This window comes from Eubalaena glacialis, chromosome 16, assembly GCF_028564815.1.
Source record: "Eubalaena glacialis isolate mEubGla1 chromosome 16, mEubGla1.1.hap2.+ XY, whole genome shotgun sequence".
Lineage (NCBI taxonomy): Eukaryota > Metazoa > Chordata > Mammalia > Artiodactyla > Balaenidae > Eubalaena > Eubalaena glacialis.
Window position 1 is genome coordinate 85,774,103 of NC_083731.1, and position 24,970 is coordinate 85,799,072.

The window sequence follows — 24,970 nt, forward strand, 5'->3', positions numbered from 1 at the left end:
CTACAGGAGACCATAGAGCCGTGTTCTGGAAATTATAGTCTTAGTTGAGCTCGTAAGAAACCTACAAGTCAGGGAAGTATATTAATTTGTGTTCCTTTTCCTACAATTATGTTTGTTGTTTATGGTTGGAATAAAAACTGAAGCCTACTGTGTACACTCAAGGAGGGAAACTACCCACTTGCTGGGTAGTTTGTAAAGATGAGCAGTAGGTAAATCTCTTGAAAACGGTTTACTCATAGGGTCGGATAACGCAGGCCTCCTGTTAAGTTCTTACCTTGTTCTCCCTTGACGAACGAAAGGTCAGACTCTTACTTAGGCACCTTTATCCAGTTCTGCCAGTGACCCCCCTTCACAGCACAGTCTCCTCTCAGCACAGGGTCTGGTTTTAGAGTTTAGTGGTTTGCATCGCCTGTGGTCACCATGCTTCCTTTAGCCTCCTGCCATCTGGAACATGTTCATAGTCTTCTTGTCTTTTATGATACTTAACATTTTTAAAGACTATGCCCCTCCCCCTTTTAATCTAACGTTCCTCGTATCAAGTTTGTCTGATGTTTCCTTCTAATTAGATGCAGGTTGTGCATTCTTTTTTTTTCTTTTATTAATTAATTTTTTATTTTTGGCCGCATTGGGTCTTCGTTGCTGCACGCTGGCTTTCTCTAGTTGTGGCGAGTCGGGGCTACTCTTTGTTTTGGTGCGCGGGCTTCTCATTGCGGTGGTTTGTCTTGTTGTGGAGCACGGGCTCTGGGTGCGCGGGCTTCAGTAGTTGTAGTTGCAGCATGTGGGCTCAGTAGTTGTGGTGCGTGGGCTTAGTTGCTCCGTGGCATGTGGGATCTTCCCGGACCAGGGCTTGAACCCGTGTCCTCTGCATTGGCAGGTGGTTTCTTAACCCCTGCGCCACCAGGGAAGCCCCGGTTGTACATTCTTGGTTGGAACAATTCATAGTTAATGTGTCCTCGTCAGGATATCACATACAGGCACACAGTTCCGTCTGCCCCTCGTTGGTAAAATTAATTTTGATCTCCCATTCACGATGTTGTTCAGTTTCTCCACTTCATAATGACTGTTTTTTATGCCCTTGTAACTAGTAGGCAGACTATGGGAGACACAGATATTCTTGTTCCTCATCAAAATCTCCCCCCAGACTTAGCATTCACTGATGATTTTTGCCCAATCCAGTCTTTACTGTGATGGTTGTACTGCTAGTTTTTAATAGCAGAGGAGAGTAGCGTGGTCAACTGGAAAAGAGTCCACAAGCAAGAAAAGTAAGGGAAATGCTTTATGGATGTTGGAAAGAATAACAGTCTACTCGGTTAACTGAATCAGATAAACTTATACTGGCAGAGACTAATAAGGAACTGTCTTTTTTTTTTTTTTTTTTTTAAATAGATTTAAGAAAAATGGAGTGGAAAGTACAGAGAGTTCCCAAATTGCCCCCCTCCCCACTTCCCCCTAATAGTAACATCCTTGGCATTAGTGAGATATATTTGTTGCAACTGATGGGCCAGTGTCGATACATTATTATCTAAAATCCATAGTTTACATAAGGGTTCATTCTTGGTGTTGCCTGTTCTTTGATCTCTCTTTGTTTTGACAAATGTATAATGATGTGTCAATCACTACAGTATCCTACGGAGTGGTTTCACTCTGTGCTCCACTATTCCTGCTTCCCTCCTCCTCAACCCCTGGCAGCCACTGGTTGTTTTGCTGCCTCCATAGTTTTGCCTTTTCCAGGTGCCATGTGGTTGGAATCGTAGCGTATGCAGCCTTTTCAGATTGGCTTCTTTCACTTAGCAGTATGTATTTGAGGTTCCTGCGTGTCTGTTCACAGCTTGATAGCTCATTTCTTTTTATTGCTGAATTACGATTTTTTGTCTGGAGGTACCAGAGTTTATCCATTCACCTACTGAAGGACATCTAGGTTGCTTCCAAGTTTTGATAATTACAAACAAAGCTGTTATGAACATGCATGTGCAGGTTTTTGTGTGGGCGTAACTTCTCAGCCTCTTTGGTTAGTGCAGCACTGGGGAGCACAATTGCTGGATCATGTGGTAAGAAGAGTGTGTTTAGTTTTGTAAGGAACCACCCAAGTGGCTGCACCATTGCACATTCCCACCAGCTATGAATGAGAGTTCCTGTTGCTCCACATCCTTATCAGCATGTGCTGTTGTCAGTGTTTTGGATTTTAGCTCTTCTGTTGTAGATGTGTAGTGGTGTCTTGTTGTTGTGTTAATTTGCATTTCCCTGATGACATATGATGTGGAGCATCTTTTCGTGTGCTTATTTGCCACCCGTATATCTTCTTTGGTGAGGTATCTGTACTGGTCTTTGACCCATTTTTAAAATCAGGTTGTTTGTTTCCTATTGTGGAGTTTTAAGAGTTCTTTGTATATTTTTGATACCAGTCCTTTATCAGGTGTGTCTTTTGCAAAGATTTCCTCCAAGTCTGTGGCTTGTCTTCTCATCCTCTGAACTGTGTCTTTGGTAGGTCAGAAGTTTTTAATTTTAAGTATTAAATTGTAATTTTAATAAAGTCCAGTTTTTTCCTTCATGGAAATGCTTTTGATATTCTTTAAATGCTTTTGGTGTTGTATTGAAAAGTCATCACAGACCATCAATGGGTGTAGAGTCGTTGAGAGTGGGAGGCCCCGGGGACCGAGTCGGAGGTCCCTCCCATTGCATCGCATCGTCTCCTTGCGCGTAGGAAAAGTGATGACTAAAGTTCTGTCCTACTCCAGTTCAGATGAATAAGTAGTAACTTCATTTTTATAAGATGATTTATTCATAATTCAAACAGAACATTGTTCAATTTTGGGGGGAAATAAAAGAAGGTCATAAGTGAAGATCATAGTTTGGCATTTTGGGCTAAATTTTTTCTTTAAATGATAAAACAATACAGATATCACGTCCTTTGCCAAACATTCTCATTCAATCTTGGCCTGTGTTTTTTAAGAAATAGTGTATATGGTACAGTTTGTTTTATGCTTCACAGTATTACCAAGATTAGGGGAAGTAATGGAATTTCACATCACACTAGCCTTTGCCAGTAAGAAAATCAGTCACAGGTGCACTTTGGTGTTTTACCTCTACATATAATGAAAGTTATTCATTCAGTGTCCTTTTGGATAACTTGGGGGAAAAAGAATTCTTTATATACTTAATTATACTTAATAATACTAATAATAGAGTGCACTTAATTCTATCATTTTGGAACAGTGATTAAAGAAATCAAAGGTTGTAAAGCAATTATACTCCAATGAAGATGTTTAAAAAAAAAAAAGAAATCAAAGGTATTTCCCTATTTTTACAGATAAGCAGCAAAGATGAAGATTTTTTAGACCTTTCTGTTGACGTGGAACAAAACACATCCATTACTCACTGCTTAAGGTAAGTGCAGAGTTATTTATTTTGACATGTAATGACTGCCTTTGGTTTAGAATATTTTTAAATGAATACATAATTTTCTGGTATGGACAAAATTATTTTGTGTTTTACACAGGGGTTTTAGCAACACAGAAACTCTATGCAGTGAATACAAATACTACTGTGAAGAATGCCGCAGCAAACAGGAAGCACACAAACGGTAAGTTAGTGTTTTTGACATTTATAGTGATTCTTTGGCAGTGTTGTAGATGGGCTTTTCTAGCTGAAAGTGATCTATGACAATTTGCAATGAGAAAACATTCTTTCTTTTATCACCAACAGCTCACACTCATTAGGTAATTACTAGATAAACAGTATTCAACTCTGTACCCTCGGGTGATTTTCTGCATTTAGTGATTGTTTAATAATCATAAACCAATACAGTTAAAATATTTTGCTTTGAAGCTTTCTTGATTATGTAAACTTTTTCTTGGTGAGGAAGGATGAGGGGAAAGTACTTTACTCACCCTCACCCTAGTTTCCACTGTTCCTAGATAGGATTTTGTACCTTCTCTCAGTATATTATTATAAAGATGGTATTTTGGTATCAAGGAATTGAATCATCATCATCATCATCATCATCCTGATTATTTTACTTTTTATTTTGAATCAAACTCAGAAAAGTTGTGTGAACAATACTAACAATGTTTTTTTTTTTTACCGTAAACCATTTGAGAGTGAGTTCCTGATATGATGTCCCAAGATCCTGGACACTTGGGTAGCTGTTTCCTACCAAAAAGGAAGTCTCCTATGTACCGTATCCATCCAGGTCAGGAAAGTAACACTGATGTGTTACTGATATCGTAGACCTTATTTTAGTGTCACCAGCTGTCCCAATAATGTCCTTTATAGAAAAAAGGATCCAGCCCAGAATCACATGTTGCATTTAGTATTCATGTCTCTTTAGTCTTTTTTACATTTAGAACAGTTCCCTGGTCTTTTCTTGACTTTCATTATCTTGGCACTTGAAAATTACAGATTAGTTATTTTATAGAATGTTCTTCTTTGGGTTTGTCTCATGTTTTTGTATGATTAGGTTCAGGTTATGTATTTTGGGCAGGAATCACACAGAAGTGATGCTGTGTTCTTCTCATTGTGTTCTTTTAAATGGCACACGATTCTGGTATGTGTCAAGTGTCAGGGTTCCCAAGACCGCTCCTGGATTTGGTGATTGACTAGAAGGACTTGCAGGGCTCAGCATATATAGTCGTGCTCACAGCTGAGATTTATTACAGGGCAAGGGGACAAGTACAGTCAGCCAAGGGGAGGCCAGGCCAGCTTGCAAGAGTCCTGTCCCCGTGGGGTCACACAGACGTACTTAGTTCCTCCAGCAACAAATGTGACAACGTGGGAGAAGTGTTGTCTCCCAGGGAAGCTCATCACCAACTACCAACTCGGTGGCCGAGATTTATTGGGGGCTGGACACGTAGGCATCCTCTGCCTGGCATGTACCAAAATTCCAGGCTCCCGGAAGGAAAGCAGGTGTTCAGCATAAACCATATGATTTGCACAGACAGTTCTCAGGCGCATCGAGACACACTTGTCAGTTAGGGAACAGTGGGGACACCCCCCAATCAGGTTCCCAGATGTTAACCCAGGACCATCCTTGCACCCGGCCTTTCCGAGGACAGTCTGAGGCCTGCTCTGGGACTCTGTCCTGCACATCCCGTGACTGGTACTGTTCTCTTTGGACACTTGACTAACGTGCTGTCTCCCAGGATTCTTCACTGTGAAGCTGTGCTTTTCTGTAGTTCATACGTATTTTGAGATTGAAAGTTTGATGAGAAATGGGGATATTTACAATTTTTTTCATTCTTTAAATCTCAGTGAGGACTCAGGGATTCCTGTTTTATCCCGTGGGTAATGATTGTCTCATTTATTTTCATGTTCACATTATCCCGATTTGGCCAGCAGGAGCCCCTTCCCGCTGCCTCCTGTGTCTTTTGCCCCGCCCCTTCATTCTCCAGCCCCTCTTTACTCTCTAGTGCAACAAGATGTCCAGGCTCACTTTGTACCTTCCTTGCCCCCCACACTGGTACCAGCCGTTTCTCGAAGGAGCCCTGGTTCCTTTTAGGGGGAGAATAACGTTTAAAAACCAGGACCGTGGTGTAGGTATGCTCGTTGCCGTTGCCGTGTCACTGTTCCTGGGGCCCCTTAGTGAACAGAGCTGGAGGACATGCGTGCTCGTGTGTGTACATATGTGCACACATTTACATCTGTACTTATTTATCTGTTGGTCTATCTGTATCGAAAAACCACAAATTCACAATGGTACCTCCAGTTTCATCCAACACCATACGGTTTATTCTGGTTTTCTCCTTTTTGATATTTGTAAGCCCCTCCTCTGACAGTACAGATTGGCTCCCATTATCCTTATATATTTAATAGTTTGGTCAGTGCCCCTGTAGGTAGCCAGGCTTATCACCACACCCCTGCCCCCCAGAAATAAACCCGCATTTATATGCTCAATGATCTTCAACAGATGGTGGTGGGAAAACTGGGTATCCACCTGCAAAAGATTGAAGTTGGATCCTTACCTCATACCATTCACAAAAATTAACTCAAAATGGGTTAAAGACCTAAACATAACACCTGAAACTATAAAACTCTTAGAAGAAAACATAGGGGAAAAGCCTCACGATGTTGAGTATGGCAGTGATTTCTTGAATATGACACCAAAAGCACAAGCAACAAAAGCAAAAACAGATAAATGGGACTAATCAAACTTAAAAACTTATGTGCAACAAAGGAAACAACGGAATGAAATGACATGAAAATATTTGCAGAATATTAACAGAATGGGAGAAAATATTTGAAAACCAGATATCTGATAAGAGGTTAATATCCAGAATGTAAAGAACTCACACAACTCAACAGTAGAAACCAAATTACCCAATTAAAAAATGGTCAAAGGACTTGAATAAACATTTCTCCAAAGATGACATACAGATGGCCAACAAGCATATGAAAAGATAACATAACTAATTATCCGGGAAATGCAAATCAAAACCACAATAAGATACCACCTCACATTAGTTAGGATGGCCACTTTCAAATAAAAAGAGAAAATAATGAGTGTTGATGAGGATGTGCAGAAAAGGGAACTGTGCATTGTCGGTGGGAATGTAAAATGTTGCAGCCACAGTGGAAAAAAGTGTGAAGGTTCCTCAAAAATATTAAAAATAGAATTGCCGTATGATCCAGCATTCTGCTTCTAGGTACATATCCAAAAGAACTGATAACAGGATTTTCAAAGAGATAATGTGCATTCCCGTGTTCATTGCTCTAGTATTTACAATAACCAGGAAGAGGTGGAAGCAACTTAAATGTCTGCTGACAGTCACGCATGGTCATAGGTCGCGTTCCCCTCACCCCCAGCACCATGTGCCCCAGTTAGTCCTGCTTGACATTAAGTTTATAAGAGGAAACTGTGGAATTTTATGTACAATTATTAAGCTTTTCTGTGTGGTCAAGACTTGCCCTTTTTCTTTTCTAATATAAACATTTAAAGCTATAAATTTTCCTCTAAACGCTGCTTTGGCTGTGTTCCCACAAATTTTATCATGTTGTATTTGCATTATCATCCATTTAAAAATCTATTCTAATTTCCCTTGTGATTTTGTCTTTGTCCCATGGATTATTTAGAAGTATATAGCTTAGTTTCCATATTTCAGGGTTTTTTTGCTATTTTTTTGTTTTTTAATTTTTGTCAGGAAAATATATCCTGTGATCTCTGTCTTTTGGAATTTATTGAGACTTCTTTCATTGTCCAGTACATTAGTGAATGTCCAGTTGTACTTGAGAAGAACATATATTCTTCAGTTAGAAATGGAGTGTTCCATAAATGTTGATTAGATCCATAATTTGGTTGTTCATACCTTCCCTATTCCTACTGACTTTTTTTGTTAGAGAAGTCTGTTAAAGACTTTAACTCTGTGCATTTATCTGTTTATTTCTTTAATTCTATCAAATTTGGTATTTGGAGCATGAAGCTTTGGTAATTGGTACTTGAAGATTGTGTCCTCTTGATTAATTGGCCCTCTTTATTATGGAATGTCCTTCTTTATCTCTAGTAACACTCCTTGGCTTGGGTTCTACTTTGTCTGATACTAGAATCAGCCAGAGCCAGCTTTGCTGACTTTGTTAATGTCTTTTTCCATCCTTCTACTTTTTAAAAATAGTTTTAAATTATAATTAGATATTATCTAATTATAATTAGATAATAGAAAGGTAAATACCTCTTACGTTAGTGCAAAATGAACACACCTTATTGTTTTAAAGATGTAAAAGCAAGAAAATGTATATCATAAATTCATCCAAATTTTAATCATTGTGTAGTAGGTAAATGCCATTTAAAAAAATCTAAATAGAAAATTAATTTATAAGTCAGTTTACAGAAGATAAAAATCAATGTCGGGGACTTCCCTGGTGGTCCAGGGGTTAAGACTCTGTGCTCGCAATGCAGGGGGCCCGGGTTCGATCCCTGGTCAAGGAACTAGATCCCACGTGCTGCAACTAAGACCCGGCGCAGCATGCATGCATGCGTGCATAAATATTTTTTTAAAAATCAATGTCTATTTCAAACTTTAACTAAAAAAGGAAAAAAAAGTTCTCTGTCCTCCCGTTTTTTTCTTCAGCGTATTTGTCTTTTGGAGAAAACATTACATTCTGAGACCACTTTTTTAACAACAGTGACAGAGATCAAGAGCTCCCTGAGGTAACCTTTCTCCACACATGTTTGCATGGAAGGAAAACCAGAATCCTATCAGTTCTTTGGTGTGTTGGTGGAATTGGTGTTTCAAGCAGGAAATCAGCTTCTTTGTTCTTCCTTCTGCTGCACCATCTCCATAATGAATTTGACTCAGCTTATATATGTGTTCATTTCTTCCTGAGCCATTTCAGTGTGAGAAAAATTTTGTGAGATAGTCTCTCATCATCTTTAAAATGTGGCTCCACAAATATTTGTGTTTGACTTTATCCTGTGTCTCTTCACAAGTGTTGGGTTTCGTCTGGGAAGAAGTGCTGCTGGGAGGATTCGTGTTCCTCCCGTGTTGTCTGATGGGGCGCATTTTATAAGCCAGCATTTGGACATGTTATCTTTTCTCCATTTGGGCTTTTCCCCCTCTGCTGTGGCTTAATTTCTAAAAGCACATTTTTCCTAACCCCCAGGCCATATCTGTCTCCTCTTCCTAATCTTAACTGACTGTATCTAATACACTACTAACATATTTAACACTTAGAAAAATCCTTGTGGGTTTGCACCTCACTGGACATTTTCAAAGGATAGTTTGCTTTTATTGTTTTGAAAGAGTTTGTTTTAGCAACTCTATACCAGTTTAATTGAACATCTGATGTTTAAGAGTTGGATTACTGTGTATATAAATATATATCTTGACTTTTTTACTTTCCGTAAGTATTTTCCCATGCCATTTAGAAACTTTCAACAACATTGTTTGAAGTTGTATGATACTCTGTTGTGTTTGTATTGTAATGTATTTCAGCATTTCCTGTTGTTGAATAGCTAGGATTCTCCCACTTTTTCACAGTATAAAATAACTCCAGAACTGAATTCTTCTCAGAAGTCTTGTATTTGAGATGATATATTTAGTTTCGATTACTGAGGCAAAGGCCATAAAGGCTGTTAATTCGTATTGCTAGATTGCTTTCCAGGAATGATTAGGTTTTATATTTATTTTCGCTAATGTTTTCCAAAAGCCAGGTTAATAAACATTTCTGGAATAATAAGCTGCCGCACCACATTTAAGATCTGTAGAATGCAGATCTGGAGTAATGCTATAAAATGATTTGTTTTCACTTCATTAGAGGCAGAGGTTTAATAAATTTCATTTTTTAATTATGAAAAGTGTTTTGCTTCACTGAACACACACAGAATTCAGTTCAGTAGTGTTTGTCAAGTACCTACGTGTGCTAGGTGGAGAAATATAATAAAAGAGATGATTTCTGTCCATCCGGAGTCCAGACCCTAGAGGAGAAAGACCCAGAATCATCTAAATGTTTTATAGTGTAATAAACTGTACAGATATGAAGTGAATCTGTAAAGTGCTGATGGAGGGTTGAGGAGAACAGTTATTTGTGCCAGAAGATCAAGCATTGGCGCTGAAGTGAAATGGGGGAGCAGAGGCCTCTCGGGGAGAGGCTGCCTGGAGGGGTCTTCAGGGCGTTTGGGGATGGGGAGGCCCGTGCTTTACAGGTAAAAGCTTCACTCCTGCGTTTCCAGGTTATTTTATTCCCTTTCCAGGATGCACGCAGCCACTGCTCGTACTAAGGAGCTGTTCCTTGTCCCTGGCAAACGCCTTTAATGGATGGTCTTTAATGCTTTTCTCACTGTCTCCTGCTCTCAGTCTGTTACTGGATTATATAGCTGAATAGAACAAATGGATCTCAGCCTCCATTCACCTCCAAAGGAGTGAGCGGCCTTAAGGAACTGGTTTTTCCTGCAGCTGGCACAGTGACCTATATTTCAGAAGTACACAGTTCTTAATAAAGGAATGTACCATCATATCTCTTTGGGAGCCGTACCGAGTGCTGTGTCAGATTATGTGGTTTGGTGATGATGGGGGGCAGGGGCCGTCTTAAGGCTTTCAGAATTTTGCTTTGCTAATACAAAAGTCATGGGTAGAAATATGCAAAAGTGGGCAGTGCCAGGCTATGAAAACTATCAACTGTTACTTGAATCGTGAGGTTTGATAATTCTTTTAAGGACATGGTGAATGCCTTTTATGAAATTTTGTTTTCATGTTTATTTTAACAGGATGAAAGTTAAAAAGCTGCCCATGATTCTAGCTCTGCATCTGAAAAGATTTAAATATATGGATCAGCTTCATCGATATACAAAACTTTCTTACCGGGTAGTTTTTCCTTTAGAACTTCGTCTATTTAACACTTCAGGCGATGCAACCAATCCTGACAGAATGTACGACCTCGTGGCCGTCGTGGTTCACTGTGGAAGGTAACAGGGCCGTGGGCCATGCTGGCAAGATGCTTGGTGGTGGGCAGTGCACGCACAGGATGCTAGTGAGCCACTCGGATGCAGGCCTTTCGGAGGTTTCTGTAGCCCTCGGTGCTGTAGGACGAAAATAAGTTTATTTCAAATGGATATTTCAGATACGTTTTACCATTTCCTTCTTAAAACCTTTGTATATTAAAATAGTGTGTTATTGCCTGGATTTGATACTTGTTCTTATTATTTAAATATTATTCCGGGAACTTTAAGTCCTGTTAGTTTTTCTTTTCCTTTTCTTTTTTCTTGATTATTGGTAAAAAAACACTGCTTAAAGAGATTTTACAAAATAAGTTATTTCTGAGATTAATTGGATATGTTCATCATGTTAATGATTGTGAAAAACACTTTAAAAAGGTTTTGGAGATAATCTTCAAAGATAAGCTTTCTGATTTTATAAGTCCGTGTGTTTGTTTCCTGTTAGCCAATATAGTGTACTGTCTCATCTATAGATCTTAATTTATAAAATAGCTCAAAAAATTCTCAAACCACAAGAGTATCACATAATCAACATTTATATTTGGAACATACAGTCTTCATTGACTATTTAGAATTTCCTGTAATAATTTTATTTTTTATTTATTTATTTTTGGCCACGCTGTGCAGCTTGCAGGATCTTAGTTCCCTGACCAGGGATGGAACCCAGGCCCCGTCAGTGAAAGTGCCGAGTCCTGACCACTGGGCCTCCAGGGAACTTCCTCCTGTAATAATTTTAAAACAGGGCACTCATCCTTTTCCCCCTGGCTGTTGGAAACTTGTACTAACAACGTGTTTTACTCCAGCCTCTCATTAGCTGTCCCTCCCTCTCCCAGCTTTCTGCTCAGAATATGTCAGGACAGCTGGGAGGGAGTCCACTTCTGTCACAGTCTTTAACCTCCATGGTCTGTGTCAGCCCATCTCCTGCCTCTTATCCTCAGCAATAATATTTGTTTTCCATTTTTGGAGCATTATGTTTCTAAAGTAAGAGTGATGACATCTGAACAGAGGAAAACGATATCGGGTACCTTACAGAACCCTGGTGTAATGATCAGACTGGAGGTTTATTTTAGCATTAAAAGTGGTTTTTTTTTTTAAGTTTTGAGGTGTTTTCCTCTACAGTGAAAAAGTACTCTCTTTATGTCATTTTGTCACCTAAGATATTCATCTCAACTATGGAATCAAAGATCTGAGGGAACTTGGAGGCAGCTTATTCTTATATCTGAGGTTGCTACTTTTAAAATAGTATTCACCATAAAGAATAATCTGTGTTGAAAATTACTTCGAAGTCTGTAATATAATAATTGTGGTAGAATTATAATTTGATTTAAAAATTATATATAAGCTTTTATAGTGAGTCATACTTAAACTGGGAGAGGTTAAAAATCTTTGACGTGTTCTTTGTAAAGAATTTCTTTTAGGGACTTCCCTGGCGGTCCAGTGGTTAGGACTCTGCGCTTCTACTGCAGGGGACACGGGGTTCGATCCCTGGTCAGGGAACTAAGATCCCGCAAGCCACGAGGCACAGCCAAAAAAAAAAAGAATTTCTTTTAAAAGAAATAATCCCACCTTTATTTTCACATTTTTCTAGATTTCTGTATTCCAGATTTGTTGAAAATGAGATGCAGAGGCAATTATAATAATTATAGTGGTGCTAAGAGTTAAGTACTTAAAGCTAGCACTAATAATACTAAAAAAAGTCACTTGTTTAAAGAAGTTTATGAAGTTGGAGTTTGATTTCAGAACCAAGGGTTCAATATCTTTACTTTTTCAAGCATCATATGGAATCTTTCCTTGAGAAAAACTATTGCCAAGGGTTAAGACTCAGAAATAATTCTACATGCATTGTTTTGTAGTTTAATTCAGCATGTTCTGGCTGTGATCGCCTCTCCTCCCCCCAAAAAATGCTAGAAATTTTTATTTAAATCTTTTACAGAAGCAAATTGGAAAATTACTTCAAAAATAATAATTTTAAAAGGCAACAAAGAATTTTATAGTATAGCTTTTATATAAGGAGAATACTGGTTATATCTCTCAAAGTAGAGTACTGATTATTTGGTTTTGAAATTGAATGCCAGTTCAGATCAATGTAGCTTGATCTTTTGGGGGAAAGAATAGGTAAGGAATATTTTTATCTGTTTCAGTTTTTCTACTTTATAGAATGTGGAATATAGGGCATAGAAGAGCAATGCTAATAAACTTTGTATAAAATTAACTTTTATTTCTCTTTGTTTTAGTGGTCCCAATCGAGGCCATTATATTGCAATAGTTAAGAGTCATGATTTTTGGTTGTTGTTTGATGACGACATTGTAGAAGTAAGTAGTTTCCTAATTTCTTGTTTTTCTTCAAAGTTGTGTATGTATTTTGCTCTTGACTTTTTCCTTCCAGCTTCTCATTGTATATGACAGGTCTTCAGATTGTAGTCTGATTTCTACTTCTTACTCCCTAACATCCAGTCCCATTGCTGGAATGGCCAGCTAACCTTTAAAATGTTTAGAATAGGCACTTCCCTGGTGGCACAGTGGTTAAGAATCCGCCTGCCAATGCAGGGGACACGGGTTCGATCCCTGGTCCGGGAAGATCCCACATGCCGCGGAGCACGTAAGCCTGTGCACCACAACTACTGAGCCTGCGCTCTAGAGCCCGCGAGCCACAACTACTGAGCCCGTGTGCTGCAACTACTGAGCCCGCATGCCACAACTACTGAAGCCTGCGCTCTTAGAGCCTGTGCTCCACAACAAGAGAAGCCACCTCAATGAGAAGCCCTCTCACCTGCACCGCAACCAAGAGCAGCCCCCGCTCGCCACAACTAGAGGAAGCCCGCACACAGCCACGAAGAGCCCACGCAGCCATAGATAGATAGATAGATAGATAGATGAATAAATAAAGTTTAAAAAAATGTTTAGAATAAAACAAGGGAAATCTTTCAACAACAGAGCTAGTTTAAAAAAAACACTATTAACAAAATTTATTGAGCTATAAGACACAGTAAAGTATGCAAATTTTAAACAACTTAAATTTTTACATGTGAATGCACACATGCGCACGCACACACGTAACCGCCATCTAGATCAAGATATAGTATATTTTCAACACCCCAACAAGCTCCCTTATTCCTCCTCCTGGACAGTACCCACAGCCTTCCTCCCCTACCCACCATCCTCTGGAATCCACTATTTTGAATTTTATTATGTTACTGTGATTAATTTTGCCTATGTTTGAATATAAGTGGGCTCATCCAGTGTGACTGCTTTTGTGTCTGGCTTTTTTCACTCATCAGTACCTATGCAACTCAATCTTGTTGCCTGCAATAGTAGTTCGTTCTTTATTGCTGTCTAATTTTCCATTGTACGGATATAGCACGTTAGAAACTTGACTTTTTGTCCATTGTTGACTATTAGAAATAAAACTGCCTTGATTATCCTTGTACAAGTCTTTGGTTGGACATAGGCCCTCATTTTTCTTGGGTATATTTTAGATTGAACCATATGAAATAGCCATTTTTGTAGGTCCCAAATGGTTGACAGTTAGTGGTTTCCTATAGTTCGGCCTATACCCAGGAATAGAATTGCTGGGTCACACACAGGGTATTTGTACGTTCAGCCTTAGAAGATGCTGCTAAACATTTTCCACAGCGTCTGTGCCATTTTACATTCCTCCCAGCTCTGAATGAGAGTTCCATTTGTTCCGCATTCTCACCAATACTTGTCATCATCCGTCTTTTTAATTTAAGCCATTTGGATTGTGCAGAGCTGTTTTATGAATGAGAAAATGAAAAGCATTATTCTAAGAAAGGTTGGAGATTTTATTGGATTTAAGCAGTTCAAAGAGCTCGTTTTTGTACTAATGTTTATGTTTTGCCTCACAGAAAATAGATGCACAAGCTATCGAAGAATTCTACGGGTTGACGTCAGATATCTCAAAGAACTCTGAGTCTGGCTACATCCTTTTCTATCAGTCCCGGGACTGAGGGAACCGCTATGAAGAGAGACTTTCTGCCTCATTTCTTCTCTGGTTATTTGGGAAAGGATCAAGCACCAGTTTTCCAAGAAAAGAGAAATGCAGGAAGCTCAGGGGGTAGTAGCACACTTTGCACACAGTAAAGCAAAGGCTGGATTCACACACTCTTCCTACCATGGTAGTTGATTGATTTGCTCAGGTATCGTGCTGTCTGCGCAGTTCCATACAACAAGGCAGTGAAATCAGAGATACCAGCTCCTCTTGTAAAACAGCCTTCCAGTAATTGACATGCATTTTCTCTTCATTAATTGCACCAATAATGATTGAACTCCTTGGGGGTGCAGTAGAAAGAAAAGGAATCTGTGAGTTTGTACTGACAATTGCAGGAGATGATGTTGAACACACTGCATACATTTGCCTGGTTGAACACGTCGAGAAGCAATACTGGGTGGTCTTTTCAAGCGTAAACCAGAAATAACTTTTGGGCCCAACACTTGCAGTTGCCTTCCTGATGTAAAGAAACTAACAGATACTAGAATCCAGTGTCAGGAAGACAAATACGTTTGCTTCTCTGAAGAAGCTTATAATAATATACAGTATATGTATATCTAGGGAACAGTTGGTCAAAAGTGGCTTTTTGTTTCCCCAAGGGGAAAGACTGGCTTTGTAATTATAATTTTTTTCCTTATTTATTTTACTTAAAACTGGTAGAGTCTAAGTATTGTATGAAGTGCCCATGATTGTGTCAGTAAATTTGAGCATATTTTTATTAGTTTTTGTCAGTTTTAACTAATCCTTTTGTTTGTTTCTGTTTTTAAGGTGAATTTTAAACTCTGTTTTAAATCATAAGTTACCTTAAGAAAAATTGCAATGAGAGGAGGTACATATTCTTTTTCAGGAGGAACTGATATCTCTGGCTAAATATTTGTCCTAGTTGTCAGTCAGTTATTTTATTCAGTTTTAATTTCAGGAAAATTAAAAACTATCAAAAATTCCGTATCATTGTGGAATGATCTAAGAAATCCTGGTGCAGTGGTGGTGTGCTGGTCTTGAGAGTTCTTCAGTGCTCTATTTCAGGTTGAGGCCACGTTTGGAAAATTCATGTCATAGCAGTTAACGTTATTTTCAAATGTTCTTTATCCTGGAGAGAAGTGATCCATCCCAGCCCCAGCGCCTGGAGAGCTAACAGACCCTGTGAGGATTACATTTTAATGAGGTCGACCAGAAGTACTTTGAAAGCAAGTCTTTTTTTTCCCCTTCCACCTTTACAAATGTTATTGGAATTTAACTTTGTGTTTAAGACTTCATTCTGTTGGGAGTTTCAAGAAGTAATATGTGTGATGTAAGATGTATGTAAACCGTTGCAGTTGACACTTTTCCATGCATCAAGGAAGTTGTCTGACAGTGGCCGAATGTAACTTGCTGAAAATAATTGAATATATATTCAAGATAATAGCAATCAGGTCTTAGATGTTCTTTATCCATGTTTTTCCAGGCAGTAATCTTTCTTTTTTAATTGTTGTAATTTTGTAAACTTATTTTACTAATACTGTTGAATCTGAAAAACAAGCAACAAAAAAATGTTTTGTCTGCTGCTATTATTAACATTTATTATCTGTATCTTTTAGCTCAGGAAATGACTTCACCTGTTCGTTCCATGAATAGATCTTTAACAGGGTCACTTAGCTAATTGGGCTGTTGAAACAGATGTGCTGGGAGAAAATGATGATATATTTTGACAGATTGCTTTTTAAGAGACAGTTTCTAAAGCCTTACCCTGGCTGGAATGGTTCTGTACAAATTATATGGCCTGCCTGATCTACCAACATGGCACAGAGAATCACAACCAAGAATGTGGGCAAGGTGATAGCTGCGGAGGTGGATGCATTTTTTATTTTGAGGGCTTCAGCCAAATTGTCTTGGAATTTAAAGCTAAATTTCTGCAGCTTTCAGTATGGAGACGAGGAGTAACGTGAAGCTGAACCAGTTTTTACTTGCGCTGGGCCACAACATGTATGAGAAAGATAGATGAAGTCATTTGCATAAAGGTACAGCATTGGGATACTATGTTGTGTTTGTTTTTACATTTTGCATTTTAAAAAACATACAGTGAAGTAAAAGCCAAGGTTAAATTTCCTATTAAAGCAAGTTCTAGCGTTGTTTTTGGGTTCCATGGTAGTCACACACTGTTCACATCTACACCCTGTTTAATAGCATGACTTGTCAGGAGGGGACGATGGGGTGATGGTTCTCAATTTTCTTTGTACACTCTAAGTGCAGCTGCATCTACGTAAAATGTTTTGAAGCTTCTCAGAAATACAGTATACTTTAAAAACATGTAGGGTTAGGGTCGGGGGGAAAAATGCAGATATAGTAAGTAAGAAAAGTGACCCATATAGAACGCGTTGTGAGGTTGTGTGCTGGTCCGACTGATTGAAACGAGGGGCGGGTTTCAGTTGTAAATGGTGGCTGATTGCTGTCTAACTGTGTACATGTTTGTTGGGATGGCTATCCCATATTTTGTATATTGGAATAAAAATTTCTATAAATTATCATAACTGAAAGTAAATATTCTAAATTAAGTCTCACTTCTAAGTCACATGGCTTCTGTCTTGGCGGCTTTACCTTTAGAAGCTGGCTCGAGACAGGAGCCCTGAGACTTTAGGCAAAGGGAAGAGGTGGGGAATGTAATATATGGGTCTCGTCGCCTCTAACCATCCGTGTAGGGTTTTTTCTTTCCTTGACGGCAGTAGAAAGACCTCACTTCCATAACTTACTACTCTTGATACTTTCTTTAAAGCTACTTTTCAATAAAGATTCTCTCATGAGGTATTTACCTGGGAGTTGGGAGGCTAAGGCGCTCAGGTCCTGGCTCTTCAGTGAATTTAACTGTGTGACCTTGGGCAAGTCACTTAACCTCTCTGTGCTTCAGTCTCCCTATCTTGTAAAATGGGAGTAATACCTACCTCACAGGGTTGTTGTGGGGATTAATTAGATATAATGTCTGTAAAGCATCTAAGGTTCTTGAAGAAGGCGCTATATAAATACAAAATAATATCTATTAAAGTTGGTTTATTTGTGCTTGTGGGGTTTTGTGTGTTTTTTCCTTTTTTCCTCGAATGCATTTGCAAACTAGAAGTACACACTTCGGACACTGTGTTACTGGTTTTGCTCAAAAGTTACTACTTTTGTGACCCAAAGAGATTTTACCAGAACACATCCCATTTGTGTAAAATAGCATTCCGTACGCCCCTGCGTGTTTCTTCAGCACGTACCTTGCATTTATTTGTCTTAATTTAGTAGCATTGTCTTTCCAAAAATCCCAAGTTTAGAAATTTAAACTTAGAATCTCAGAGGGCAAAATATCTTAACAGTCACTGTTCCTAGCACCCCTCCTCCCTTCCAGGGTAGTACTTGCTCCTATAAAATCAGCACGTGAACTTGAGAACTTGAAGCTTCGTCAACTGTTGAGTGACTGCTGTTTACTTATCCTCACCATTCTTGGGAACCCCGGCCTGGAGGCGCTCTTGTTTATTCACGTCTCGGAAGGACTGTTCTCAGAGTGAACACAGTACCCGCAGGTGGGACACTGAGATAATCACCTGTATCATGTTGAACTCTGAGTAAATGACATTGTCTGTTTTCAAGAGTTTTTCGTGGACTGTTGAAAAGCCAAGACCACCCCTCCCTTTTCCAAGTTCCCTTGTCTTCCAGAACCTGTGCGTGTTATTTGAAAGCTTTTCCTCTTCTCCTCATTGATGTGTTTTCTGTGATAACCCTTTTTTTTTAAATCTCCAGAGCTGCTGAAATAACCCATCATTTTTGAGTTGAGCATGTGATAGGCCCTGTACTCGGCATTTTACGTTTTTTAAAGATTCATCTTGAAGACAGTGTCTATGAGGTTCATTTTACAAAAAAGGAAACTAAGGCTTTTCAGAGGTTAAGTGATTTTTCCCAAAGTCACTCAGCTGGAAGGTAGTAGATCCAGGTGTCAGTGGATCTTAACCCCTTGTTTCCTTGTGGAAGGTTCTAAATTGCTCTCAGGAATTCTCCCTCAAGCAGCCACTATGGACCCCTGATTTCTGAAGAAACAAGCTTACACTATTCATCATATGCCACTTACTATAACCCACCTTAATAATGGGTTCCTTTCTTAAATTTCCTCAGCTGCTGCCAATGATTTGCCCTATAATTCAACTGATCTAGGACTTAATGAAACGTCATACCTTCTAATAGTTTTCAAAGAAGCAAAACTCTTTGAAGATCAAAAAAACAGTCCCACTCTACTGATAAGTCATTCCCAAATCTGGATAATTAGCAGAATCACTGGAGGAATTTTACAAACGTTCAGATTCCCAAGATCCATCCCTGAAGATTTTGACTGACTGGAGATGAGAAATCGAGTTCTCAAAGGCTCCCAGGTGATTCTAATCATCCAGGTTTGGGCCTGTGTTAGAACTCACCTGAAGTTCTAGATCACGGTTTCTGTAAGTTCACTGCCAATCTGGAGTTGACCTGTTGGGAGCATTGTCAAAAAGTGAAATCATCTAAGGAATACTCATGGGACACTTAAGGAGGGACAGAACTCTTGTCTTTACATACAGCATTTGAACGGCTGCCGTCTAGGGGGTGTTTTGCTTCTAGGGTTGAGTTGGGACAGAGCAGTGGGAAGAGCAGAAAGGCCCTTAAGTACAAGGGAGAGCTCTCTGCTGGTTCAGCAGTGAGAGAAGATAAGAAATGAAGCCTCGAGCTGACGCGTCTCACCATTGGCAAGTGGGGTGCCTAGACTGGCTCAGAGGTTGTGCTAGAAAAACAAGCTCCTTCCCACGTGAGGCTGCAGGGACAAAGGGCGGACAGGGGCCATGCGTCCTAGGCCAGGGCTCGTATTAGCTCCACATCACACTGCCCTGCATCTTTTAAAATAGCTGGACATAGGGTGCTATCATTTACTGCAGGGAGAATCTAGATTGCACTGGTCATTAGGGTGGGAAGCACCCCTTCGCCTGTCCCTGACTTGAAAAAAGGGACGTGGGTTGAGCAAAGCACAGCAGTCTCTAGGTTTCAGGTGGCAGGAGCTGATTTCGTATTCCTTCCGTTTGCGGGCACAACAGCCTTGGGTGAACCTACCCTGCATAAGAAACGCACTCCACCGTCTCTCAAAATGCTTTCCTTTGGAGAACACTCAGGTTCTTCAGATTTAGGAACGTCCGAATTGTGGCCAACTTGATCGAAGATGTTAAAAAGTGACCGAGGAGCGATGGCTCACCTTGTGCGGTGGTGCAGCCCTTGCCCAGTAAATCCTGGAAAGTGCATCTTGGGTCATTGACAAGATTGCAGAAGAAGAGACGTGATTTTACTGTACTCGGCCATGTCGTCACAAAGTCTCACCCACTGCAAGGCCCAGGAACAAGACAGTGATCGCATACTGTCTGTGCACATTTTGGGGTGATAAAAGCAATGATTACTTGTGTTGTTTATAACCTATTTACTGAAACTTCTGTTTGCTGGTAGCTTTTCCCTTCAGGAAGGAACCATTTTCCAAATGGTGTTTGTTTTAGGCTGCAAAAATGAATTTCTTGGCTGGACTTTGGCTAGTTTTTAATAACCTGCCAGAGTGTCATAGTTATTTTAAGGAAAAATAAGAAGTGATGATAGGATGATGAGGAAGGTAGACTTACAAAATGGCCTGTCTGTGGATAAGATGATTAGATGGGATAATGGAAGCTTCAGAAAATATAAGCATCTTACCTATTTTCCCAGCATTACATGTATTTATCGTTCTAAAAGCCATCTCCATTGTTGCACTCTGCCCAACAGATGTATTTTTTAAGTTCCTATCGTGAACCCAAGTATGAGCAATGTAGTGTCTGGACTTCTATACATTATATATACTCTATTTTACTATGTATTAAGCTATTGACGAGAACCGGTTTGAAATTACATTGATTTACTGAATGTAGTTACAAAGTGAGATAAGGCTTATGATCCTATCCCAAAGCAGGCAGGCAGGGGTGGGGAGATTTGTGCTTTGAGAAGGAAATCCTGAGCTGTGGTGTGGAGAGGGGTCTGGAGGGGCCAGAGTGGGTGTGTGTGATGAAGCTTCAGGGCAACAGGACTCTGCCACGGGCTGGCTGGGGTGGAGGCGAGGGGAGCAGTGTCTAGGAGGACTCCTGGATTTGTCTCGCTGGCACAACTTAAGAGGCAGAAGCCTTCTGCTGAGAACCCTGGAGGAGGACGAGGCTTGGGGGTTAGGTCGTAGTACTCCACGGTATGAACGTACCACGGTTTCTTTATAAGCATTTGCTTTTAACAAACTCACATTGCCTGGCAGTTTGGGGAGGCCTAGCCCTGATGGCCGGAGAATCATTGGAATTCACACGCTCAGGATCTATTAGCCTCTGTCCCACATGCCACGGGGCAAAGCTTTAACATTAGAATTTGAGATTAGGTAAAAAGTTGAAATGGGTCTTGTACTTCTGAGATAATTACTCTGTTTCCAGTGAACTCCCAGAATGTGTTACAAGGTCTACAGTGATTCTGAGGTATTTAATAACTGAGGACAGATTGATAAGCTTAGCAGCCTCATGGTGAAGAATGTTGGGTGTCTTGAAAGCGTTTATTGGAAATGAATCGTATCTACCCTCTGCTCTGGCATAAATAATTTACTTCTATGGAAAGATGATACGTCTTAAGGACCATGGAGGGGCTTTAGAACGAGAGAAAAAAATGCAGTTGAAGGGCAACTTGCAAAGTTTTCAAAGGAAGTTTTGTGAAGTGAATTTACTGCTAGACAGATTGAAGTCCAGTCCGATGAATCTGATGGACCTGCCCCAGGACCCGGGTGCCACTCTGTTAGATGCAGGCGTTGCAGTCCCATAGGAGGAGGGCTGACTCCAGGGCAGCCCTGCAGTCCCCCCTGCTGTGTGATGGTTCACTGGTATCAAAGATGCTCCCATTCTCTCCAGGGGGAACTCTTGTCAGAGATAGCTGGTGACGCGTCAAGTTTCTCTGACACAGGTCTCTTGGTATCTTTCCCAGCACCAATCTAGATCTGAACTGGTGGTCACTTGGTGACCGTAATGTTCATTGCCTTCTCCTTTATATGCTGAGCTAATCAGACACACATTAAGTGGACAGCAAGCCAGCCCTTCAGAGCCTCAGGACCCAGTCCCATAGCCCATAAGCCTGCTTTCCTCATTTATAAAATGGCAAAAGTAAGGCTATCGTGTAGGAATGTCATAAATGGAATTGAGATACATATAAGATACACCTGGTACAGTTCAGGGCGACAGTCCCTCAACAGCGTCGTCTAGAAACTTCGGCAGAAACCTAGTACCGATTTCTTAGATATTGAGTAGTTATTATGTGAAAAGCATCACTTCAGTTGTTGCAGGGGATATAAAGATGGCTAAGACACCATTTCTGTTCTCACGGCACTCACAGTGTAGAAAATAAGCTCGTATTTGAAAAAGAAAGACAAAACGTGAGTAAAATGTTCTTCCGGTTCAGGAGGAGGTGTCAGAGGAGCCTCATGTGGTTTAGAACGCATCCCGGCCCCGCTCCACGTGTCAGCTGAGCAAACGCCCGGGCTTCATCCAGGTCCTCGCCTGTGAAATAGACGGCACTGTGGATGCTGCCGAAGGGTCCAGAGAGTGAGGATTACATTGCAAGCGCGCAGTCAGTGCTAGCAATGATCTATTTATGCAGCTCTTATTATTGAGCACCCACTGTGTGCCGCCAGTTTCCAAGAACACAGAGTGAGGCCTTGTGCAGTTCAGTGAAGGAAACAGGCAAGTCAATAATTAATTGCAAGGATACAGAGTGTGGAGAGCCCTGATGGGGACGTAAGTAAGACAATGCAGGAACACAGAGGAAGAGCATCTAAATCAGACTGCAGGCAGGGAAGGCTCCCAGAGGAAACGCCACTTGAGCTGAGCTTTCAAGAAGTGAGGGTTATTCAGAAGAAGGAGGGGATAGAGAGGGGATGCCTTTGATTATAAAGAAGACAATATGTGAGAAAGTGCTGTGGACAGAAAGCGTCACCTCCTTGGGAAGTGCGGCTGTAGTGTGGCCAGAGCCAAGAGGCAAGGAAGGTAGGGCTCTAAATCCAAGAGCCTAATTGATCAGGTAAGGAGTCTGAATTTTCCTAAAATGGAGAGAGGGGACCTCGGGAGGGTTTTAAGCAGAGGACTGATTTCTCAGAGTGACGCTTGCGAAGAGCCTTTTAGTAGATTCCTCCTGACTGGAAGAGGAAGACCAGTGAGAAGGCTGTGGTCATCCAGCTGAGAAGGCTGTGGTCATCCAGCTGAGAAGGCGTGAGAGCCTGGCCAAGGGGTGGCTTTGGGGATGGGGGGGGCGGTTTGGGACACAAGACGCTGAGATAGAATCTTTAGGACGTGATTGCCATGGTGGGGTTCTCGCGGGTTCTCTTGCAGGCCGTTTGGTCCCTCTCTTCACGCTCCGGTGGGGCAACCTCACCTGCTCCATGCCTCCGACTATCAGCGATGTGAGTGACAAATCTTTGCCTCTTGCCTAGGTGCCTTGAGCTCCAGGCCCTTCTAGCCAGTTGTCACGTGGGCAGCTCCATCCAGATGTTACACAGACACCTCAGACTCAACTGGCTCAACCCCCATCCTGCCCTCACTCACGTACACAGGTCAGAGACTGGGAATCGTCCTCCACGCCTTTATGTCCATCCTGCCAATACATCCAGACCTCAAGTCCTCTCAGGACGACCCTCTAAAGCTCCTGAGCCCACCTACTTTGCTATCTCTGGGCCGTGGCTTTGGTCCAGGCCGCCACCACCTAGTGCCTCCTAATCAGCATTTCGGCCTCCGGTCCTGGCCTCGGGAAATCCGTTCCCCACAGTGAAATTTGAGGGCTCTTTTTTAATTTTAATTTATTTAATTTATTTTTGGCTGCGTCGGGTCTTAGTTGCTGTGCGCAGGCTTTCTCTAGTTGCGGCGAGCTGGGGCTACTCTTCTTTGTGGTGCGTGGGCTTCTCATTGCTGCGGCTTCTCTTGTTGCGGGGCACAGGCTCTAGGCGTGCAGGCTTCAGTAGTTGTGGCCCACGGGCTCAGTAGTTGTGGCTCGCGGGCTCTAGAGCGCAGGCTCAGTAGTTGTGGCACACAGGCTTAGTTCTCCGCGGCATGTGGGATCTTCCCAGACCAGGGCTTGAAACCGTGTCCCCTGCGTTGGCAGGCGGATTCTCAACCACTGCACCACCAGGGAAGCCCCTGAGGGCTCTTTTTAAATCGCGCACACTTTCTGAATACATGCTGGAAGAACTCACCTAAAACGCACACATGAAATGGGACCGAGCTAGTGCAGAACGAGATCGTGTGGCTGATTCACTGGGAATCCTCAACACGAGCTGCTTCACTGCTGTGTCTTAAACGGAGCAAGTGTTTTGCTGAGTGCAAACGTTGGAATATTCATTAGGTGGGGATTTTGAAAAATGGCTTAAAAACGTTTACATCCGTCTTCTGTGCACATCATAAAATGTTTCCTGGAAGTAGTGATGGGAGAAATCAGACAGCCAGCTACTTGTTCCAATGTCATTCCCTGGATAAAACCTCTTTGCCCCATTGATTTGAAGAAATGCCACCTCCATCAGGTCCTGAGATCCCACATGAACTTGGCGCTCTCTGGGGCCCTCTCTTTGGCTTCCAGATCTGCCCGTCTAGTCCCAGGACCATAAAGTTGTGATCCCCCTCGTCTTCCACGTCTTAGTAGCCCTTCAGTGAAAAATAATACAGACAAGCACACAGGAGTGCCTAGTGCTTTCTGTGTCTGACTATTTAATACATTTCAGAAAGTATTTGGGCACTGATTTTTTTTTTTTTTTCACAGAACACTATTGGCATCCCATGGAACACAGGCATTCCCTGGATTTGAGAAATACTGAACTTGTACATCTTGCTTTAGAAAGGCCCAGCACGCCTGGACTTGACCCTGGAGGAGGTCAGACTCACGTGGCTTTTACTGTGCACCTGCCCCAGCCAGGCATCGTGCAGGAAAGCGTTCAGGTGTCTCGTCTCGTTTAATCCCCACCTCAACCCTCTGGAGCAGCGGTCATGCCCTCTGTTTTACTGGGAAGGGTGGGAGATTCAGGGACATTCCGACGAATGTCTAACACCTACCGGGCAGTGTGCCAAGTGCTGGGGTGGAAGGCTGCTTCTGCCCACGCCCTGTCCTCAGTCACGCCGCGCTGTCACTGCACCCCCAGGAACAGGAGTGACGGGGGCGACTTAGGGAGCACTCGTGGGCAGGCCGGGGCTCGCCCTACCCTCGCACTGCCCGCCGCTTCTCCCCTGCGCGAGCTGGGAAAGAGGGCGAGCCCTGCAGGAGGAGCGGGTTCCCGTTTTCCAGGCGAGGAAACGGAGACGCGGAGGGGTTATGTCCGCTGCTCGCGAAGCGGCGAAGCTGGGATGTGGACCCAGGAGACGCCGGGCTCGAGTTTGCAGCCTGCACAGTGGACCGTCCTCACCCTACCTCCACTCCCAGGCCCAGCTTTTCTGCCCCGGGCCTTAGAGCAGGCCGTGCCCTCTGCCCTCATCCTCATCGTACCCTCACCGATCCCTCAGCGGGAT

General features: G+C 41.7%; 1 protein-coding gene and 1 non-coding gene across 2 annotated transcripts in view; both read left to right on the top strand.

Annotated features, from left to right (window-relative positions):
- Positions 1-17,444, top strand: part of USP12 (ubiquitin specific peptidase 12) — a 79,508-nt gene extending 62,064 nt beyond the window's left edge. The window contains exons 5-9 of the mRNA XM_061170576.1: positions 3,308-3,384; positions 3,497-3,580; positions 10,193-10,390; positions 12,655-12,733; positions 14,287-17,444. Of these exons, the coding sequence (XP_061026559.1) occupies positions 3,308-3,384; positions 3,497-3,580; positions 10,193-10,390; positions 12,655-12,733; positions 14,287-14,388 (540 nt within the window). The 3' untranslated portion in view covers positions 14,389-17,444. The remainder of the gene's footprint in view (positions 1-3,307; positions 3,385-3,496; positions 3,581-10,192; positions 10,391-12,654; positions 12,734-14,286) is intronic.
- On the top strand, positions 7,843-7,915 carry TRNAA-CGC (transfer RNA alanine (anticodon CGC)). Its single transcript has one exon. It is a non-coding gene; the product is annotated as a tRNA-Ala (tRNA).
- Positions 17,445-24,970: the final 7,526 nt, after the last annotated feature.